General features: G+C 46.7%; 2 protein-coding genes across 2 annotated transcripts in view; both read left to right on the top strand.

Annotated features, from left to right (window-relative positions):
* The first annotated feature begins 391 nt into the window (after positions 1 to 391).
* Positions 392 to 12868, top strand: LOC110153166 (scavenger receptor cysteine-rich type 1 protein M160-like). Its single transcript, XM_055159872.1, has 13 exons — positions 392 to 495; positions 3294 to 3320; positions 3505 to 3792; positions 5108 to 5386; positions 5455 to 5742; positions 6352 to 6509; positions 6551 to 6605; positions 6754 to 7044; positions 9673 to 9951; positions 10046 to 10342; positions 10476 to 10802; positions 10895 to 10983; positions 11426 to 12868. The coding sequence occupies exons 1-13, from the start codon at positions 450 to 452 to the stop codon at positions 11495 to 11497; spliced, it is 2496 nt and encodes an 831-aa protein (XP_055015847.1). The 5' UTR covers positions 392 to 449; the 3' UTR covers positions 11498 to 12868.
* A 3770-nt stretch (positions 12869 to 16638) lies between these two features.
* LOC129410898 (proline-rich transmembrane protein 1-like) overlaps positions 16639 to 19515 on the top strand; it is a 6151-nt gene continuing 3274 nt past the window's right edge. The window contains exon 1 of the mRNA XM_055159871.1: positions 16639 to 16782. Coding sequence (XP_055015846.1) covers positions 16639 to 16782 — 144 coding nt within the window. The remainder of the gene's footprint in view (positions 16783 to 19515) is intronic.

Genomic DNA, 19515 nt, shown 5'->3' with positions numbered 1-19515 from the left:
TTCAGTATTGTGCTTATAGCATACACAAGGTGAGGGGCATTTTGGGGGGAAAGAAGTTCCCCATCACCCCAATGTGTGAGAATCTGGGGCTCTTGGCTCTGGGGCTCTTGGCTCTGGGGCCTTCTAGTAGAAGCTGTTTGATCTTAAGTGTTTGAGCTGTGGAGACAGGAGCTCAGTGAAACAGAAGCACAGCCATTAAGAGCTTTAAAACAAACATTTTATTCATGTGCATAAAATAAAGATCCACCACTGCAACAGTGAGATGCACCGGCCCCACCGGCCCCACCGGCCCCACTAGCAGCTCTCTAGTGTGAACCTCACAGGATGTAAAGAGCGGCACACCCAAACTTCTGCTTTTTGAATGTGTGAAGACAAGGTCACGAGTTTTACTGCCATTTTCAGCCATGGTCTAGTCCTGGTTCAGTTCTGGTTTAGTCCTGGTCGTGGTTATGGCCCTCACAGCCCTGTTCTTGGTCTGGTCCATCTGCAGTTTGGGTAAGTGAATTGTGTGTCTGTGGGTCAATGACATTTTGCAGTTTTCAAATGCTCAAACAATGAAAAAATAATGGCATACAAAATGTGTAGATTTTCTTGTATATGTAGTGTAAGTACATCTGGCCCCACGCTGGCACCAAAATATGTAGGAGAAATGTCCATGGGCTCACAGCGTGATACTGTGATACCGTGATGTGGGGGGGGGGGGGGGGGGGGGGTTGATGTTAGGGTTAGAATTTAGGAGTTCTAAGTTAAAGCAGCTGGACTCACATGGACTTTGTGAGTGTTTGGCTCTGACTAGAAGTAAATTTGTGGCACCACTCAACAAATGTTGAGAAATATTACCAATCCAATTTAATCAATTACCTATGTTAATTAATTAATTAATTATTAATTAAACAATTGATCTGAAGGTGCGGGGGGGGGGGGGTTATGACGTAGCTCAAATATTACACACTATGTACATTAACAGTTTTACACAAAGAAAGTTTTCACATGACATTTACAAAATCTGTATTAAACACACTGGCCATAGTTCATTGAGTGAATTTAATTTCATTCCTTTCTTTCTCTGGAGAAAGTCTATTGGTTTGAGATGTGGAGTGCATGAGGTCAGTAAATCTTGCTTGGGCGACAGGTCTGAGATCAGGAGGTTCAAGCAAGTGGGGGAAGGGCAGAGTGTCAACAAAGTTCACCCCTGTCAGAGGCTGTTGTCCAAACTTTGTAAGATATCATGGCAATAGCCATGATTTCACATCTTCCATAGGTCAGAGGCCACTCCTCTTACATATATTTATTTTATATTTGCCCCTAGAAAAAAACTTTGATTAAAAACATTTTTTCTGCATTTAAAGCAAGACATATCTTAAAAATGACATTGTTAAAATTTTATTAAATTTAAAATAATTTATATTACTGAAAATTATGAAAACACAAACTGAAATCTACAAATAAACAAGCCAATAAAAATGTTTTTTTGTTTGTTTTTTTTTTCTTAAAGTTTTGAAAATGTTCACAATTTGCCCCAACACAGCATTAACTCCCGCCTGTGGTACCTTTTTTTTCCTAAAAAGAGTAAAACACAACAAAATTGTATCAAACTTAAGCATGTTAACACTTTCCCTCTTTAAATTTAAGTTATTTTGTAAAAAGCTATTATTAACTTATTGATACATGTCAGTATAATCTCAGCATTTCATCCCTTGACATCTGCCCTTTAACCAAATGACGGTTCAACTGAAACACAAAAAAAATCAAATCAAATAAATCACACAAACCGCATCTGTGTAAAGACTGTAATATATTTATTGTCCAACTGCATTTTGAATAATCACTAATGAATTGACCTAACCTAATTTCCTTTATTTATGTGATTATTTTACATTTTAAATTAAAATTATGACTTCAATATTGTCGCAAATGTAATTTTATTTGTATAGTAAAAAATACAAATAAAACTGTAAAATAAATGCAGATATTTCAGTTAAATGTTTCATGTTCCATCAAGAGGCTCAGGTCTGTTTAACACATTTTGTTTCTAAACATTTTTATTCTAAACTGGTTAAACTTTATCCATCAGAGAAACAAAAGTGTCAGTGTTGAACCTCACACCAACAACACCAATGGAAGATTTGAAAATTAGAACAGATTTAAACACAATTTCAAAGTTTTACTGGTTTTTATGTCCAAAACTGTGACATTTGAATTTTTTACGACAAAAACGCCACCAACAAAAACTAAGAAACTAACAAATCTGAGACTTGTGTACACTTCAGAGTCCTGCAGGGTCCACAGAGTGATGTCACAGAGTGATGTCACAGAGTGATGTCACAGAGTGATGTCACAGAGTATTGAAAATGTCTTTCGGTTTTACTGAATGACGATGAAATAAACTTATGGGGACGACTTTATTTAAAACATTTAAAGTTATTTTGTGTTCATGTTGAACATACTTTTATATGTTTCATGTCACTGATTTAAAATGATCGCACAGAGAAAAGTTTGATTTTGTCCATTTTTATAATTTGTGCAAACAAAAATTCCTTCTGTGTGTGTGACTCGAGTCACTGAATGACATTTTGAGACTTCGACCTGTAGTTTTCTTTTAAATTGAGTTTCTTCTTTCAAATGTGTATTTGTACAATTAAAGTGAAATAAAACATGTTGATTTAAATAATTTAAACATGTGTATAATAATAACTAGATAAGTTGTGGCTTCTGGGCACAAAATGCCAACATCACATCACTGACCCGAGTGTGACACTAAACCCGTTTTCAATTTTTACTTTTAAAAATATCTTTGACCCTCTGACCACTGGACAGGACTGAGCCGGGACTAAAGCGGAACTAAAGCAGGACTAAAGCGGGACTAAAGTAGGACTACACCAGGACTGAACAAGGACTAAAGTGTGGTCAGCCCTTGAGTCCATGTGGGCTGGTCCTTGTTCAGACTCTGGACTCTGACACAGACCAGGCTGAAGGAGCTGGTGGAGCTGTGGTAGAACACACTGCTCCAACACGGTTTCTGGTTTCAGTCTGTGTTTGTTTCACATTTATTAGTCAAAGTGCTTTTGGCCCCACAGCGCGGCTCCTTCAGTCTGAAGGGAACTGGCTCCTGTGAGTCTCAAACTATGTCCCAGCTCTGAAATCATCTGATTCACAATCAAGAGTTTCTGAACTCAACCACAGCCTGATCCCACTGGACCACAGCAGCTTCTGTTTCCATCACACTGACCACATGAACCTGTGCGCCCACACTGACCAACACACATTATGTGACATGTCTCTTGTGTGTGCAGGGGTCCTGACAGAAGACAAGAGCTCAGGTAAAGACACTCACACAACAGGCTAACCACTCTGCCACAGTAACACAGGGAGCACACACACTCTCCACTCACAGACATCAGGAGTCTAACCCACAACCTCCCTCACATCGGAGTCCGGTAAAGGGGCGGGGCTTGACTCCTCAGGTAAAGGGGCAGGGCTTCACTCTGTCTCTTGTCTGTTCAGAGTCGCTCAGGTTGGTGGGAGGAGCCAGTCGCTGTGTTGGGACTGTGGAGGTGAAACACAGAGGAGAGTGGAGACGACTGAGGCTCGTTGGATACTGGGACCAGGAGCACACAGCTGGTGTGTGCAGAGACCTGGACTGTGGTTCTGCTGTTTATGGAGAACAGAGATATGATTTTCCAGAGAGTCGTGTGTGGGAAGTCAGATCTGCCTGTGTGAAGAAGTCTTCAGTGAGAGAATGTGTCCCTGGTTCATACACATCTTCCTTTGGTGTGGAGGTGAAGTGTTCAGGTAAAAGTGTGATGGACGATGCTGGGAGTGTGTGTGTGTTTGATTCTTGTTGTAAATGGATTCTACATAAAAGATCCATTTAGACAAAGTTGTGTCTCTGATGACGTCATAGATGAGAAAATAAAGCTGCTTTTGTCTTAAATGTGTTTCATTTGTAAAGTGGAAGTGTCAGTGTGTTTACATGTGCAGCAGGATCCCGGTTATGACACTGTTCTGGACAGAGTGTTTCCATGAGCTCAGAGAAACCAGGATACTCATGTCCCTGTGCACATGCACCATCAGAGGAGACGGGACATTTACACTGGTCGCTATGGCAACTATGGCACAGATATGACAAAAGATAAACATGGAGCATCTTTGATCATTTAAGACTTTTTAACTGATTTACAACAACAAAGATTTATACACATTCCACTAAGAACAGACAGACAGAGATGTAAACGCACTCAGTGAATTTGAAACTAAACCACTCCGACTTTGAATCCAACGCAAACTCCAACACCATAGGGGCGCTGTGCAGCAGGGGGCGCTGTGTGAGTCCAAACGAGCTGTGATGTTGAGTTTATACATTTACTGAGCCTTGACTGCAGCAAGGCTCAGTAACAGTTCCCATCAAAAATCTCAAATCTTTCACTGAACGTCATAAAACCAGAAACACACAGACCTGTGCTCAGTGCACAACCTGTTCACCGCTGTGTGTGATGAACACAAGTGTCCTATTGGTTCAGAGTGATGATGTCACATGTGTGTGTCCTATTGGTTCAGAGTGATGATGTCACACATGTGTGTGTCCTATTGGTTCAGAGTGATGATGTCACATGTGTGTGTCCTATTGGTTCAGAGTGATGATGTCACATGTGTGTGTCCTATTGGTTCAGAGTGATGATGTCACATGTGTGCGTCCTATTGGTTCAGAGTGATGATGTCACATGTGTGTGTCCTATTGGTTCAGAGTGATGATGTCACATGTGTGTGTCCTATTGGTTCAGAGTGATGATGTCACATGTGTGTGTCCTATTGGTTCAGAGTGATGATGTCACATGTGTGCGTCCTATTGGTTCAGAGTGATGATGTCACATGTGTGTGTCCTATTGGTTCAGAGTGATGATGTCACATGTGTGTGTCCTATTGGTTCAGAGTGATGATGTCACATGTGTGCGTCCTATTGGTTCAGAGTGATGATGTCACACATGTGTGTGTCCTATTGGTTCAGAGTGATGATGTCACATGTGTGCGTCCTATTGGTTCAGAGTGATGATGTCACACATGTGTGCGTCCTATTGGTTCAGAGTGATGATGTCACATGTGTCCACAGACTCGGTGCGGTTGGTCTCGGGGTCCGGTCTGTGTTCAGGATCAGTGCAGATCTGGGACGGGTCCTGGACCGGGGTCTGTGACGGGGACTTGGACCAGCGGGGGGCAGAGGTGCTGTGCAGGGAGCTGGGCTGTGGGGCTCCTTCTCTCCTCCAGGGGGCGCTCTCTCCTCTGGGGCAGACGTTCCACTGTGAGGGACATGAGTCTGCTCTGATGGACTGTCCCCGCTCCAACTCAAGCACCTGCTCCTCTGGAGCCACTGTCAACCTCACCTGCTCAGGTAAAGGGGCGGGGCTTCACCTGCTCAGGTAAAGGGGCGGGGCTTCACTCTGTCTCTTGTCTGTTCAGAGCTCAGGTTGGTGGGAGGAGCCAGTCGCTGTGCTGGGACTGTGGAGGTGAGACTCAGAGGAGAGTGGAGACGAGTGGAATCTTATGACCGCTGGGAGCAGGAGGCCACAGCTGCTGTGTGCAGAGACCTGGACTGTGGCTCTGTTGTTTATGGGCAAAGGAGAAATGATTTTCCACAGAGTCGTGTGTGGAGGGTCACATCTACCTGTGTGAAGAAGTCTTCAGTGAGACGATGTGTCTGGGGTTCATCCTCCTCCAATTCCTGGGCTGTGGAGGTGATGTGTTCAGGTAAAATCTGATCTTACATTTTGATGTCTCTCAGATATTTTTTGTAGTTGCTCCAGAGGAGTGTAACACACACACACACACACACACACACAAACTGACTGAGATACTTGAGCACATGTGAACACACTCAGTGGATTTGAATCCAACGCCCCTGTGTCTGTGACGCAAACTCAGCAAACTCCAACACCACAGGAGCTTCGTGCAGCAGGGAGCAGGTCCTGTCCAGGTCCCAGACACACCAGTTGGACGCTTCCACTGAGTTCAAAAGAGCCGTGACGTTGGTTTTATAAATGGAGGTTTATTTGTACTAAATTCCTGACTGCAGCAAGGCTCAGTAACAGTTCCCATCAAAAATCTCAAATCTTTCACTGAACGTCATAAAACCAGAAACACACAAACCTGTGCTCAGTGCACAACCTGTTCACCGCTGTGTGTGATGAACACAACAAGTGTCCTATTGGTTCAGAGTGATGATGTCACACATGTGTGTGTCCTATTGGTTCAGAGTGATGATGTCACACATGTGTGCGTCCTATTGGTTCAGAGTGATGATGTCACACATGTGTGTGTCCTATTGGTTCAGAGTGATGATGTCACATGTGTCCACAGAGTCGGTGCGGTTGGTCTCGGGGTCCGGTCTGTGTTCAGGATCAGTGCAGATCTGGGACGGGTCCTGGACCGGGGTCTGTGACGGGGACTTGGACCAGCGGGGGGCAGAGGTGCTGTGCAGGGAGCTGGGCTGTGGGGCTCCTTCTCTCCTCCAGGGGGCAGACGTTCCACTGTGAGGGACATGAGTCTGCTCTGTCCCCGCTCCAACTCAAGCACCTGCTCCTCTGGAGCCACTGTCAACCTCACCTGCTCAGGTAAAGGGGCGGGGCCTCACTGCTCAGGTAAAGGGGCGGGGCTTCACTGCTCAGGTAAAGGGGCGGGGCCTCACTGCTCAGGTAAAGGGGCGGGGCCTCACTGCTCAGGTAAAGGGGCGGGGCTTCACTCTGTCTCTTGTCTCTTCAGAGCTCAGGTTGGTGGGAGGAGCCAGTCGCTGTGCTGGGACTGTGGAGGTGAACCACAGAGGAGAGTGGAGACGGATGTCTGACAACTTTGACCACTGGGACCAGGAGGTTGCAGCTGTTGTGTGCAGAGTCCTGGACTGTGGTTCTGCTGTTTATGGAGAAAAGAGACGTGATTTTCCACATAGTCCTGCGTGGGAGATCTCATCTGGATGCATGAAGGAGTCTTCAGCGAGAGGATGTGTCGATGGTTCATCTTCTTCCTCTTCCTCGGGTGTGGAGGTGAAGTGTTCAGGTAAAAGTGTTTTTGTAAATGTTCAGGTTGAATGTGTCCAAATAGAAGAAAGGAAACATGTGTGACATGGTTAAATGTGTGAAAAGTCAATTTTGCAGCAGAGCTCTGCTTTAATAGTTGAATCTTGTAGATTGTGTGCAGCAGTGACAGTGACAGACTGTCTCATGTTCTCTTTGCTGATTCTCTGGAGATGGAGTAAACCTGTGTGTTTGTGATGGACGATGCTGGGAGTGTGTGTGTTTGATTCTTGTTGTAAATGGATTCTACATAAAAGATCCGTTTAGACAAAGTTGTGTCTCTGATGACATCATAGATGAGAAAATAAAGCTGCTTTTGTCTTAAATGTGTTTCATTTGTAAAGTGGAAGTGTCAGTGTGTTTACATGTGCAGCAGGATCCCGGTTATGACACTGTTCTGGACAGAGTGTTTCCATGAGCTCAGAGAAACCAGGATACTCATGTCCCTGTGCACATGCACCATCAGAGGAGACGGGACATTTACACTGGTCGCTATGGCAACTATGGCACAGATATAAGTTTTGAACATCACTCAATTGTTTTTAGCAACCCTGAAATGTTGCGTCACTGTTTACAGACCACCAAAAAAATGCATTCTTTTTATCAGTGAGTTTTCTGAGTTTTTATCTATTTTACACAATTCCTTTAATACAATTATTATAACCAGTGATTTTAACTTGCACATAGAGAACCTTTTAGACCCCGTTGCAATCAAATGTTTAAATGTTTTTAAATATATGGATTTTACTCAACATGTCACACAGTCGACTCCCAACAGAGACACACTCTAGATCTGGTCATCACCTGGGTCCTGACCACTAGTGTGTCTCTGTTGTTGACCTGACTGTGTCTGACCACTACTGTGTGTTTTTTAACGTAACTGTTTTCACACAGCGGGAGACGTCTGTGAGAACTGTGAGGAAGCACTGTCTCACCTTGAAGTTGCTGCACATTTTATTGAAGTTTTAGATAAAAATCCCCCAATGGTTTTACCTGCCCCTTGTGATTTTATTACTGACAATTTTAACAGTAAACTACGGTCAGCTCTGGATCTGGTGGCTCCACTCAGAAATAAAAACATCAAAACCAAACTAAAACCCCCATGGAGAAATGAAGAGCTGAACAAAATCCAAGAGAGAGTGCAGAAGGGTAGAATACAGATGGAGAAAAGACAAAACTACAAAAAACACCAATTATTCAGTGATCAACAACGGACATACAACTCTGCAATAAGAAATGCTAGAAACCACAATTTCTCCACAATAATTACCAATCACAAAAATAATCCTAAGGTCCTCTTCTCAACCATTGACAACATTTTAAACCCTGATTTAAGCACATTTTACTTAACACCAACTGACTCTCTCTGTGAGCAGTTTGCAGACCACTTCATGGGAAAGAGAAACACTATCAGATGTGATATTTTATCTTATCAAAGTTCTGTTTTTAACACATCTGAGTGTCTGGCTGCTCCAGAGGAAACACTGGACAGTTTTGTCCTGGTTAACGCTGAGATGTTGGACAAAGTTTTGTCCTCAGTGAGGTCCACCTCTTGTCTTTTAGATCCAATCCCCACACCATTTTTTAAGTCATTTGATGGATCTTTTAGGGATGAGCTTTTAATGATGATGAACTTCTCTCTTCAGATGAGGTCTTTCCCTCTGTCTTCAAATCTGCAGTGGTGAGGCCCCTGCTGAAGAAGAGCAATTAAAATTTTAATGATTTTAAAAACTATCGACCAGTGTCTGACTGTTTTTAAGAAAAATTTTAGAAAAACTTGTTTTTATCCAATTAAATAATTTTTTAGATGATCACAACAGTGTTGAAAAAAATCGATCTGGTTTTAGGGTGAACCACAGCACCGAGACCGCCCTGGCAAAAATTTAAAATGATTTTAGAAAAAATTATGATTGACAAAAGGTGACCATGTTGATTCTACTGGATCTGAGTGCTGCCTTTGACACAGTAGATCACACTATTCTTTTAACTCGCCTAAAACACCTCGGCCTCTCCGGTGCTGTTCACATATGGTTCACATCCTCTCAGAACATTTATGCTGAGTGTGGACACATGCTCCTCCAGGGTCTAGGGCTTTAACTCATATTCCTTCATCACTTTTAGGATTTCCAGTGTTTCCTCTGTAGAAGCCCTCTCGATCAGGAGCAGAGGTCTGTCCCGTGGGCTCCTGGTGGAGGGTTGGTGCTTGGGCCTCATCTCTCCCCTGGGCCCTGTGGCTGTTCCTGGTGACCGCGGATGACTCTCTGCTCCTGGTGTTGCCGTGACGTTGGGTTTATAAATGGAGGTTTATTTGTACTAAATTCCTGACTGCAGCAAGGCTCAGTAACAGTTCCCATCAAAAATCTCAAATCTTTCACTGAACGTCATAAAACCAGAAACACGCAAACCTGTGCTCAGTGCACAACCTGTTCACCGCTGTGTGTGATGAACACAACAAGTGTCCTATTGGTTCAGAGTGATGATGTCACATGTGTGCGTCCTATTGGTTCAGAGTGATGATGTCACATGTGTGCGTCCTATTGGTTCAGAGTGATGATGTCACACATGTGTGCGTCCTATTGGTTCAGAGTGATGATGTCACATGTGTCCACAGACTCGGTGCGGTTGGTCTCGGGGTCCGGTCTGTGTTCAGGATCAGTGCAGATCTGGGACGGGTCCTGGACCGGGGTCTGTGACGGGGACTTGGACCAGCGGGGGGCAGAGGTGCTGTGCAGGGAGCTGGACTGTGGGGCTCCTTCTCTCCTCCAGGGGGCGCTCTCTCCTCTGGGGCAGACGTTCCACTGTGAGGGACATGAGTCTGCTCTGATGGACTGTCCCCGCTCCAACTCAAGCACCTGCTCCTCTGGAGCCACTGTCAACCTCACCTGCTCAGGTAAAGGGGCGGGGCTTCACTGCTCAATTCAAGGGGCGGGGCTTCACTGCTCAGGTAAAGGGGCGGGGCTTCACTTTGTCTCTTGTCTGTTCAGAGACGGTCAGATTGGTGGGAGGAGCCAGTCGCTGTGCTGGGACTGTGGAGGTGAGATTCAGAGGAGAGTGGAGACGAGTGGATCCCTCTGGATTATTCGGCAACTGGTACCAGGCGAACACAGCTGCTGTGTGCAGACAACTGGACTGTGGCTCTGCTGTTCACACAGAAAAGAGAAATGATTTTCCACAGAGTCGTGTGTGGAGGGTTAGACCTGACTGTGTGTTGAAGTCTTCAGTGAGAGGATGTATCTATGATTCATCCTCCTCTTCCCAGGGTGTGAAGGTGGTGTGTTCAGGTAAAAGTCTAATTTTACAGTTTTATGTTTGATGATGATGATGTTTTTTCTAGTTGCCCCAGAGAAATGTCACACACACACACACAAACACACACACACACAGACTGATGTGTCCAATCACGTGTCTCCACAGAGCTCCTGAATCGTCCAATCATCTCCGTGTCTGTGAGTGACGGGGCGTCCGAGCTCCAGCCTCAGGGGGTGCGGGTGCAGCTGGGCTCAAAGTTCAGGGTCAAATGCTCCGTGGAGCCACAGTACCCGGGAGGCTCCTTCCGGCTCCTCTCTCCCGCCGCGCCCCCCGCTCAGAACCGCACCCTGCCCGCCGTCAATCACTCCGCCCACTTCCTGTTCTCTGACGCTGATCACGCCCACAAAGGAAACTACATCTGTGTTTACCTCCTGCAGGTGTTCAACCACAACTTCTCCTCTCAGAGCCACACACTCCAGCTCTCTGTGGGAGGTATGTCCAGACACAGACTCAGGGGAGGGTCCTGGTCTGGGTCCTGGTCTGGGTCCTGGTCTTGGTCTGATCTGGGTTCTTTTGTGTTGCAGAGTCAGACTCAGACCTGATCATCAGAGTCGTGGTGATTCTTCTGTTGAAGCTCCTGTACATCCTCCCAATGTCCTACTACTACTGCAAGGTACTGACTCTAGACCTGGTTTAGGCCTAATTTAGTCCTGGTTTAGACCATATACTGTACATATCTGTGTCTAATTTTTTAGCTGCCAGGCTCCAAACAGGAAGTGTTCATGGGTGTGACTGGGCACCATGGACTCTGGCTCCAGTTCTGTTTGTGTGTAAAAATCGCGGCCCCTCTCTTTGGACCTGCTGCTGTCAGGTTCCTCACTCTGACCTTAAGATATTGTTCTGAACCTGCTCCACATGATCCTGGGGTTTAGACTTTTTGTCCCAAATCAGATCTGAACATTAACAAACCAATCAGGCTCCAGATGAGTCGCTGTAACTGCTAGCCCCGATGAGCTTCATTTGGAGCTGAATGCTGTGGGTGTCGTCACGAACACTTTTTCAGTCTGTGGTCCTGGTTTTGTGACCTGTGGATGTGCTCTGTCCTGTTGTTTCAGGTTTGGGCCAGAAGGGGCACCAGAGAGAGGACCTCAGAGGACCTGGAGTTAGACCAGTTCAGATCCACCTGAGACCTGGACTTAGATCAGGTCAGGTGTGAGTCCTGGACTTAGACCGGGTCAGGTGTGAGGGATGTTCAGTCCATTTGTGTAAATACAGTCACTGTTTTGTTCTTTTGTTTAGTGACACTTTTTATAATCCTTCTATTGTTGGTGTTTCATTTTTTAAAATTAGCTTTTACTAATGTTTCACAAACTCAATCCAGTCACTTCAAATTAAACATTGCACAGTGTTCGTAGACTTGAGGCTTTGGTTTGAAATGATTCTGATGCACAGGATCCAGGTGCAGTCTACTTCCTGTTAAGGCCAAAGAGCTTTGGTTTAGTTTGAAATGAGACGACCCATAGAAATCATAGAAGGTCTTAGCCTCTGGAGCGTCCGACAGAACGACGCCCTCTGCTACTCTTAAATCTCTCTCACTCTAAAATATACAGTGGTCCATCATTTATCGTGGGGGTTACGTTCTAAAAATAAGATGTGATAGGTGAAATCCACAAAGTATCAACTTTATATTTTACAATTATTCTATCTGTTTTAAGTGTGTAAAACCCCTCACCACACACTTTATACACTTTTTTTCAGACAGGACAGATGCAATCCTTTTAATATTCTTCTTAAAACTTATTGCTGCTGTCGTCCTTATGTTATTTTTCTCCTTCTTTTATATAACGAACCGAAGATTAATTTATTCCATAATGAAGCCTACAGGGCAGAGTCCTGCACGGCTCCATTTTTGAAGACCTGCACCCAGGCAGTACAGCGCCGCACTCGCCTGTTAACCCGAGGTTATATCAAACTTTTGTGCTGCCTACGCCATGGACTGAACCAAGACTAAACCAGGACTAACCCAGGACTGATTCCAGGACTGAAGAGAAGGAGTAATCCTGGACTGAACTAGGACTAAAACAGGAGTAAACCAGGACTAAATCAGGACTAAACCAGAACAGGACTCACTGTCAGATCAGGCTCAGTGGTGACCGCAGGAGAAAGGACCTGCGCAGAGCTCCGCACCTCACCTCGGTAAGAGCCTGATTGCGCTTTGTGGACAAACTGCTCGGTGTTCTCTCTCTTAAATCCAAGATTAGTCCTGGTTTAATCCTGACCCACCCGTGTGTAATTACTACCCGCCTGTAATACGCATTACGCAGTCATACACTGTAAAAAAAAAAAAAAACATGCAAAATTGGACCCAAAAAATATCCGCATAACAGCGAAATTCTTAAAGGTGAACCACCGTATAGTGAGAGACGACTGTATATACAAAGTTGTAAATAATGTAATGTAATAATGTATCCAAAGGTCACATGTTGCCATGTGCCAGAGTCTTACATTCATATGTTTGTATATTGTACATATAGTCATAGTTTCAGAGGCATTTTGTTCATGGAGCTACTTTAAAAGGTTCATATAAGAAAGTGTCACTATAGAAATGTGCTCAGTGTTGTTATATTTGCATTTGACCAATAAAATTAACACATTTGAATGAAACACATTTCTGTTTTTGTTAGGGTTATGGGGTTAGGGGGTTAGGGGTTAGGGTTACCCACATAGCAAAACGTACCCGGGTTCGGGTTAGGGTTAGGGCTGGATCCGTGGCGGATGCACCCGATGATTCGCCGCGGATCCGCAAAACGCCTCTGCTGCGGATCAGGAAAAACAAGCCCGGATCCGCGGCAGAGGTGCGGCTGATCCGCTGCGTATCTCGCGGATCCGTGCAGGACCCATTTTGGATCCGCGTTCAGAACTGGGTTATCTGCCCCGGATCTGTTTATTATTTCATTAGGAGCCTAAATCTGAATGCATGTTGTGCTCTGTAATTTGTAGAGTATTATTGAGTTCCACTTGTGGACTGTAATGGACTGACGCACTGTGTGTGTTTGTTTGTGTGTGTGAGAAGTGAGAACTGCTCTGAGATACTGCTAATGAATTGCCCTATGGGATCAATAAAGTTTTCTGAATCTGAATCTGAATATGCTTTAGATTTAACACTGATCCACTTCCTACTAACCTAAAAACACACCAGCGGCATTTGCATTGTAATTGTACATAAAACTTTTACAGCAAGTTTATTTAAATCATTAATTAGAAATCTTAGGACATGAGTCAACCCTAACCCTAAGCATTTTTTTTTTAAATAGCAAAAAATAAATATAAGCTCTATGAGTAAAAGCCTGGACGAGTGTCGCCACATACCATACTGTTAAAACTAAAACTGAACTTGTGTTTCCCACCACAGTACAATTAGATGGATGGTTGTTCTTATAGAGTGTGCAGTGTGGGAGCTTCAGAGCCTCTGTCTTTAGCTTCAGTCTGAGGCAGATGTGAGGTGCAGTGAGTCTGGCTCCTCTTCAGTCCTTCTGGTGAAGATCCAGTCTGTCAGTGTCCAGCGCTGAGCTTCCATTTTCTCATCCATCCATCCATTTTCGTCCGCTTATCCGGGGCTGGGTCGCGGGGGGAGCAGCCTAAGCAGGGACTCCCAGACTTCCTTCACCCCAGACACGTCCTCCAGCTCCTCCGGGGGGACCCCGAGGCGTTCCCAGGCCAGCCGAGAGACATAGTCCCTCCAGCGTGTCCTGGGTCTTCCCCGGGGCCTCCTCCCGGCGGGACATGCCCGGAACACCTCCCGAGGGAGGTGTCCAGGAGGCATCCGGAACAGATGCCCGAGCCTCAACTGGCTCCTCTCGACGTGGAGGAGCAGCGGCTCTACTCCGAGCTCCTCCCGTGTGACTGAGCTCCTCACCCTGTCTCTAAGGGAGACGCCCAGACACCCTGCGGAGGAAACTCATTTCGAGCGCTTGTATCCGCGATCTCGTCCTTTCGGTCACTACCCAGAGCTCATGACCAGAGGTGAGAGTAGGAACGAAGACTGACCGGTAAATCGAGAGCTTCGCCTTTCGACTCAGCTCCTCTTCACCACAACGGTCCGATACAGCGACCGCATCACTGCAGACGCTGCACCTGTCCACCTGTCAATCTGCCCACGCTGCACCTGTCCACCTGTCAATCTCACGTTCCGTCCTCCCCTCACTCGTGAACAAGACCCCGAGATACTTGAACTCCTCCACTTGAGGCAAAGACTCCCCACCCACCTGGAGAGGGCAAGACACCTTTTTCCGGTCGAGAACCATGGCCTCGGACTTGGAAGAGCTGATCCTCATCCCAGCCGCTTCACACTCGGGTCAAACCGCCCCAGTGCACATTGCAGGTCCTGGTTCGATGAAGCCAACAGGACAACATCGTCCGCAAACAGCAGAGATGAAATCCTGTGGTCCCCAAACCGGACACCCTCCGGCCCCTGACTGCGCCTAGAAATTCTGTCCATAAATACAATGAACAGAACCGGTGACAAAGGGCAGCCCTGGCGGAGTCCAACATGCACCGGGAACAGGTCTGACTTACTGCCGGCAATGAACACAGCTCCTGCTCCGGTCATACAGGGACCGGACAGCCCTTAGCAAAGGGCCCCGGACCCCATACTCCCAGAGCACCCCCCACAGGACACCACGAGGGACACGGTCGAATGCCTTCTCCAGATCCACAAAACACATGTGGACTGGTTGGGCAAACTCCCATGAACCCTCGAGCACCCTATGGAGAGTGTAGAGCTGGTCCAGTGTTCCACGGCCAGGACGAAAACCACACTGCTCCTCCTGAATCCGAGGTTCGACTATCGGCCGGATTCTCCTCTCCAGTCCCTGGCATAGACCTTACCGGGAAGGCTGAGGAGTGTGATTCCCCTATAGTTGGAACACACCCTCCGGTCCCCCTTCTTATACAGAGGGACCACCACCCCGGTTTGCCAGTCCAGAGGTACTGTCCCCGACCGCCACGCGATGTTGAAGAGGCGTGTCAGCCAAGACAGCCCCACAACATCCAGAGACTTCAGGTACTCAGGACGGATCTCATCCAACCCCGGAGCCTTGCCACCAAGGAGCTTGCCAGCCACCTCAGTGACTTCGGCCAGGGTGATGGATGAGTCCACCTCCGAGTCCCCAGCCTCGGCCTCCTCCTCGGAGGACGTGACGGTGGGATTGAGGAGATCCTCAAAGTTTTCCTTCCACCGCCGGACAACGTCCCCAGTCGAGGTCAACAGCTCTCCCCCCGCACTGTAAACAGTGTTGGTGAAGAACTGCTTCCCCCTCCTGAGGCGCCGGACGGTTTGCCAGAATCTCTTTGAGGCCGTCCGATAGTCCTCCTCCATGGCCTCCCCGAACTCCTCCCAGCTCCGAGTTTTTGCCTCCGCGACCACACGGGCTGCAGCACGCTTGGCCCGCCGGTACCTGTCAGCTGCCTCAGGAGTCCCCCGAGCCAGCAAGGCCCGATAGGACTCCTTCTTCAGCTTGACAGCATCCCTTACTTCCGGTGTCCACCACCGGGTTCTGGGGTTGCCGCCGCGACAGGCACCACAGACCTTACGCCCACAGCTCCGAGCAGCTGCATTGACAATAGAGGCCGAGAATGAAGCCCACTCGGACTCCATGTCTCCAGCCTCCCCCGGAATCCGGGAGAAGTCCTCCTGGAGGTGCGAGTTGAAGGTCCCTCTGACAGAGGGCTCCGCCAGACGTTCCCAACAGACCCTCACTACACGCTTGGGCCTGCCAGGTCTTTCCGGCTTCCTCCTCCGCCAGCGAACCCAACTCACGACCAGGTGGTGATCAGTTGACAGCTCAGCCCCTCTCTTCACCCGAGTGTCCAAGACACGCGGCCGGAGATCAGATGACACGACGACAAAGTCGATCATCGACCTCCGGCCTAGGGTGTCCTGGTGCCACGTGCACTCATGGACCTTGTGCTCGAACATGGTGTTCGTTATGGACAAACTGTGACTAGCACAGAAGTCCAATAACAAAACACCGCTCGGGTTCAGATCAGGGAGGCCGTTCCTCCCAATCACCCCTCTCCAAGTGTCACTGTCGTTGCCCACGTGGGCGTTGAAGTCCCCCAGGAGAACAACGGAGTCCCCGGTCGGTGCACTGTCTAGTACCCCTCCCAAGGACTCCAAGAAGGCCGGGTACTCGAGTACTCAGCACTGCTGTTCGGCCCGTAGGCCGACACCACAGTGAGAGACCTGTCCCCGACCCGAAGCCGCAGGGACGCGACCCTCTCGTTCACCGGGGTGAACTCCAACACACAGCGGCTGAGCTGTGGGGCAATGAGCCCACACCACACCCACCAGCCCCACCCCCCACACCAGCCCCACCCCCCCCACACCAGCCCCACCCCCCCACACCAGCCCCACCCCCCACACCAGCCCCACCCCCCCCACACCAGCCCACCGCTGCTCCCCGCGGCCAACGCCAGAGAAATGGAGAGTCCAGCCCCTCTCAAGGAGTTGGGTTCCAGAGCCCAAACTGTGCGTGGAGGTGAGGCCGACTAGATATAGCTCAGGCTCCTCCCCCCCAGCGAGGTGACATTCCATGTCCCCAGAGCCACAGTCTCCATGTCCGGAGATCCGGTCGCCGAGGCCCCCGCCGTCGACTGCTGCCCAGATCTCTCTGCACCGGCCCCATATGGATCCTCCCGCGGGTGGTGGGCCCACGTGAGGACGGCCCCACGTCGCTCCTTCGGGCTGAGCCCGGCCGAGCCCCGTGGGGGAGGCTCGGCCACCAGGCGCTCGCTGGCGAGCACCCACCCCAGGCCTGGCTCCAGGGTGAGGCCCCGGTGACGCCGATCCGGGCGACGTAACTGGCCTTGCTCGTACACTCATCATAGGGGCTTCTGAACCGTTCTTCGTCTGACCCGTCCCCCCGGACCTGTTTGCCTTGGGTGACCAGGGGCATGAAGCCCCCGACAACATAGCTCCCGGGATCATTCGGGCATCAAACCCTCCACCACGATAAGGTGAAGGTTCAATCAATCAAACTTTATTTGTATGACACTTTTCATACATTTGAAATGCAACAGAAAGAACTTCACATGCAACAGAAAAATTTCAATACATGAATTAACCCCCCCCCCCATATATACGACAATTTAAACAGAAACATAAAAACTAAAAAACTAATCAACATAAAGCTCTTAAAAGTTATAGTAAAAATGAAAATGTATAGACAGTGTTGGGGAGTAACAGATTACATGTACCGGAGTAATCAGAGTACAAATGATGAGTAACTGTATTCAGTTACAGTTACTGTTTCAGTGAGTGGTAATTGGATTACAGTTACTTTGTTGAAATAAATGGATTATATGGCAGGATTTTCCTGTTTGTTTGTTTTTTTTTTATTCCAGTCATTGCCGGAAACTAAACCAGGACTAAACCAGGACTAAACCAGGATTGAACAGGACTAAATCCTGCTGTGTGGACGTGTCTCTTCTTCTATCAATAATATTTTTAATTTGGTTCAGTAAAGTCTGGGCTTTTTATTTTCTTTTAGCAGATAAAACTTCTTATGTGAAGATTTCCTCGTCTTTGTTTCTCTACAGAAAATCAAGTAATCCAAAGTAATCAGATTACATTACTCACTTTAAGTAATTTAATGGATTCTGTTACAAACTACATGTTGGTGTGTGTAATCTGTAATCTGTACATTTTAAAAGTAAACTTCCCCACACTGAAAATCCTGCACCTTCTACTTGTTTACACAGTTTTCCCTCCGTCACTTTTCCCTCCGTTACCATGAACTTTCTTAATAAAAAATCTCATGAGTCAAAAAGTCAGAGGTTTTTCATCCTAATCTTGTTCCATATGGTAGAAAACTATATGAAGCAAATATTCAAACCAGTTTGTTAAGGATATGTAAGTGAGAACCAAGAGTTATCACTGTTTGGATTTATTGACCAAAAAGTGCTGCATATTTCATTCCCTCCGTTACCGACATGAGTTTTTAATTTTTGTCAACAACTTGAAAGAATCTCACAGGTTTAACTTTACTCTGATACTTGACTTATTTCAATAGTCCCTCTAGTTTGTGAATAAGAGACATTTGAATGTCAAAAATCTGCCCCTGTTTCCCTCCGTTAACACTTGACCGAACCCTAAGTCGTCGAAAAATTGAAGTCTTCATGTACCTGACGTGGGGCTCGAACGATATGGATTTTTTTGCGGCCGATATGACATCGATAAAACAGGAGTTGGAGCTGTCGATATAAAAGTGGGTTTTAAATTGTGTTTGTTTAGGCGACATTTATTGTTATTCTGCGTCTTTACGTCAATATATCGATATTAAAACTGGTATTGAATGTCTTTAGAATGATGTTGAGCTGTATCAGAACAAGTTTAAGAGCACAAAGACTCGTCTACGCCCATGAATCCATCAGAAAATCCACTTCTAAAACATGGACGTGAACAGTTTCAAACACTGACACAGATCAGTCTGTCATGTCTGTGCTCAGTCGCACAAATATTGGGATTCCACTGGTTTTTCTTCTTCACTTCAATAGTGTCTGTTTTTAAATTTGCCCATAAAGAAATGCCTTCGCTGGAATCCAACAGATGAGCTGATTTGTGCCGTTAAACTCGTCCCTCAAATAACATCACAGTTCAAACTCGCTCGCATCAGCCAACAGTTTTACAGTGACTTTCACCTTTTTGTGGTAAATCAAATCTGAACAGGAGCGTGAACTTTCTTGATGATCACACGCTCCTGAAAATGTCTCTTATTATCTTCATTTTCTGTTTATTCTTTTTCTAAACACATGTTGAGTGAGAGCGTTGTGTCGCCGTGGTAACCGCGGAACATTCTTCCCCGGCGTGATGTCACTGTGGAACATTGGCGTTGCTAGGGCCGTCGCCGTGGTGGATGGAATCTTCCTTTGACGTGTCGTCAGTGCTTTACGACACGTAAAGTGCTTTAGTGCAGAAGTTTATAAGTGTAAGTGAGTCCTGCAGCAGAACTTCAGACGATCAGAACTTCAGACGATCAGAAGACAGAACAGAGTGAACTTCACACAGAGACACTCCGAGACTTTTCACTTTCACATTTGCACTTTCACTTACAACAGCATTTGTAAAAACATTACAACTGCCACAATGGTGAAGGCACTGAAAAACTTTTTCAACTTTTTCAAGAAAAAGGAAAGTTGTACTGGT

Source organism: Boleophthalmus pectinirostris, unplaced genomic scaffold (genome assembly GCF_026225935.1).
Source record: "Boleophthalmus pectinirostris isolate CB_2022bp ecotype Guang Dong unplaced genomic scaffold, ASM2622593v1 HiC_scaffold_2825, whole genome shotgun sequence".
Classification (NCBI taxonomy): domain Eukaryota; kingdom Metazoa; phylum Chordata; class Actinopteri; order Gobiiformes; family Gobiidae; genus Boleophthalmus; species Boleophthalmus pectinirostris.
Note: the sequence above shows the minus strand (reverse complement) of the source record. Positions and strands in the feature narration are given on the sequence as shown.

What these genes read in the sequence shown, in the direction of transcription:
- LOC110153166 (XM_055159872.1), top strand. Translation starts at nt 450, where the DNA reads ATGGCCCTCACAGCCCTGTTCTTGGTCTGGTCCATCTGCAGTTTGG. An exon ending in TGTCAACCTCACCTGCTCAG is followed by an intron (nt 5,387 to 5,454) that starts GTAAAGGGGCGG and finishes TTGTCTGTTCAG; the next exon opens with AGCTCAGGTTGGTGGGAGGA. An exon ending in TGTCCTACTACTACTGCAAG is followed by an intron (nt 10,984 to 11,425) that starts GTACTGACTCTA and finishes CTGTTGTTTCAG; the next exon opens with GTTTGGGCCAGAAGGGGCAC.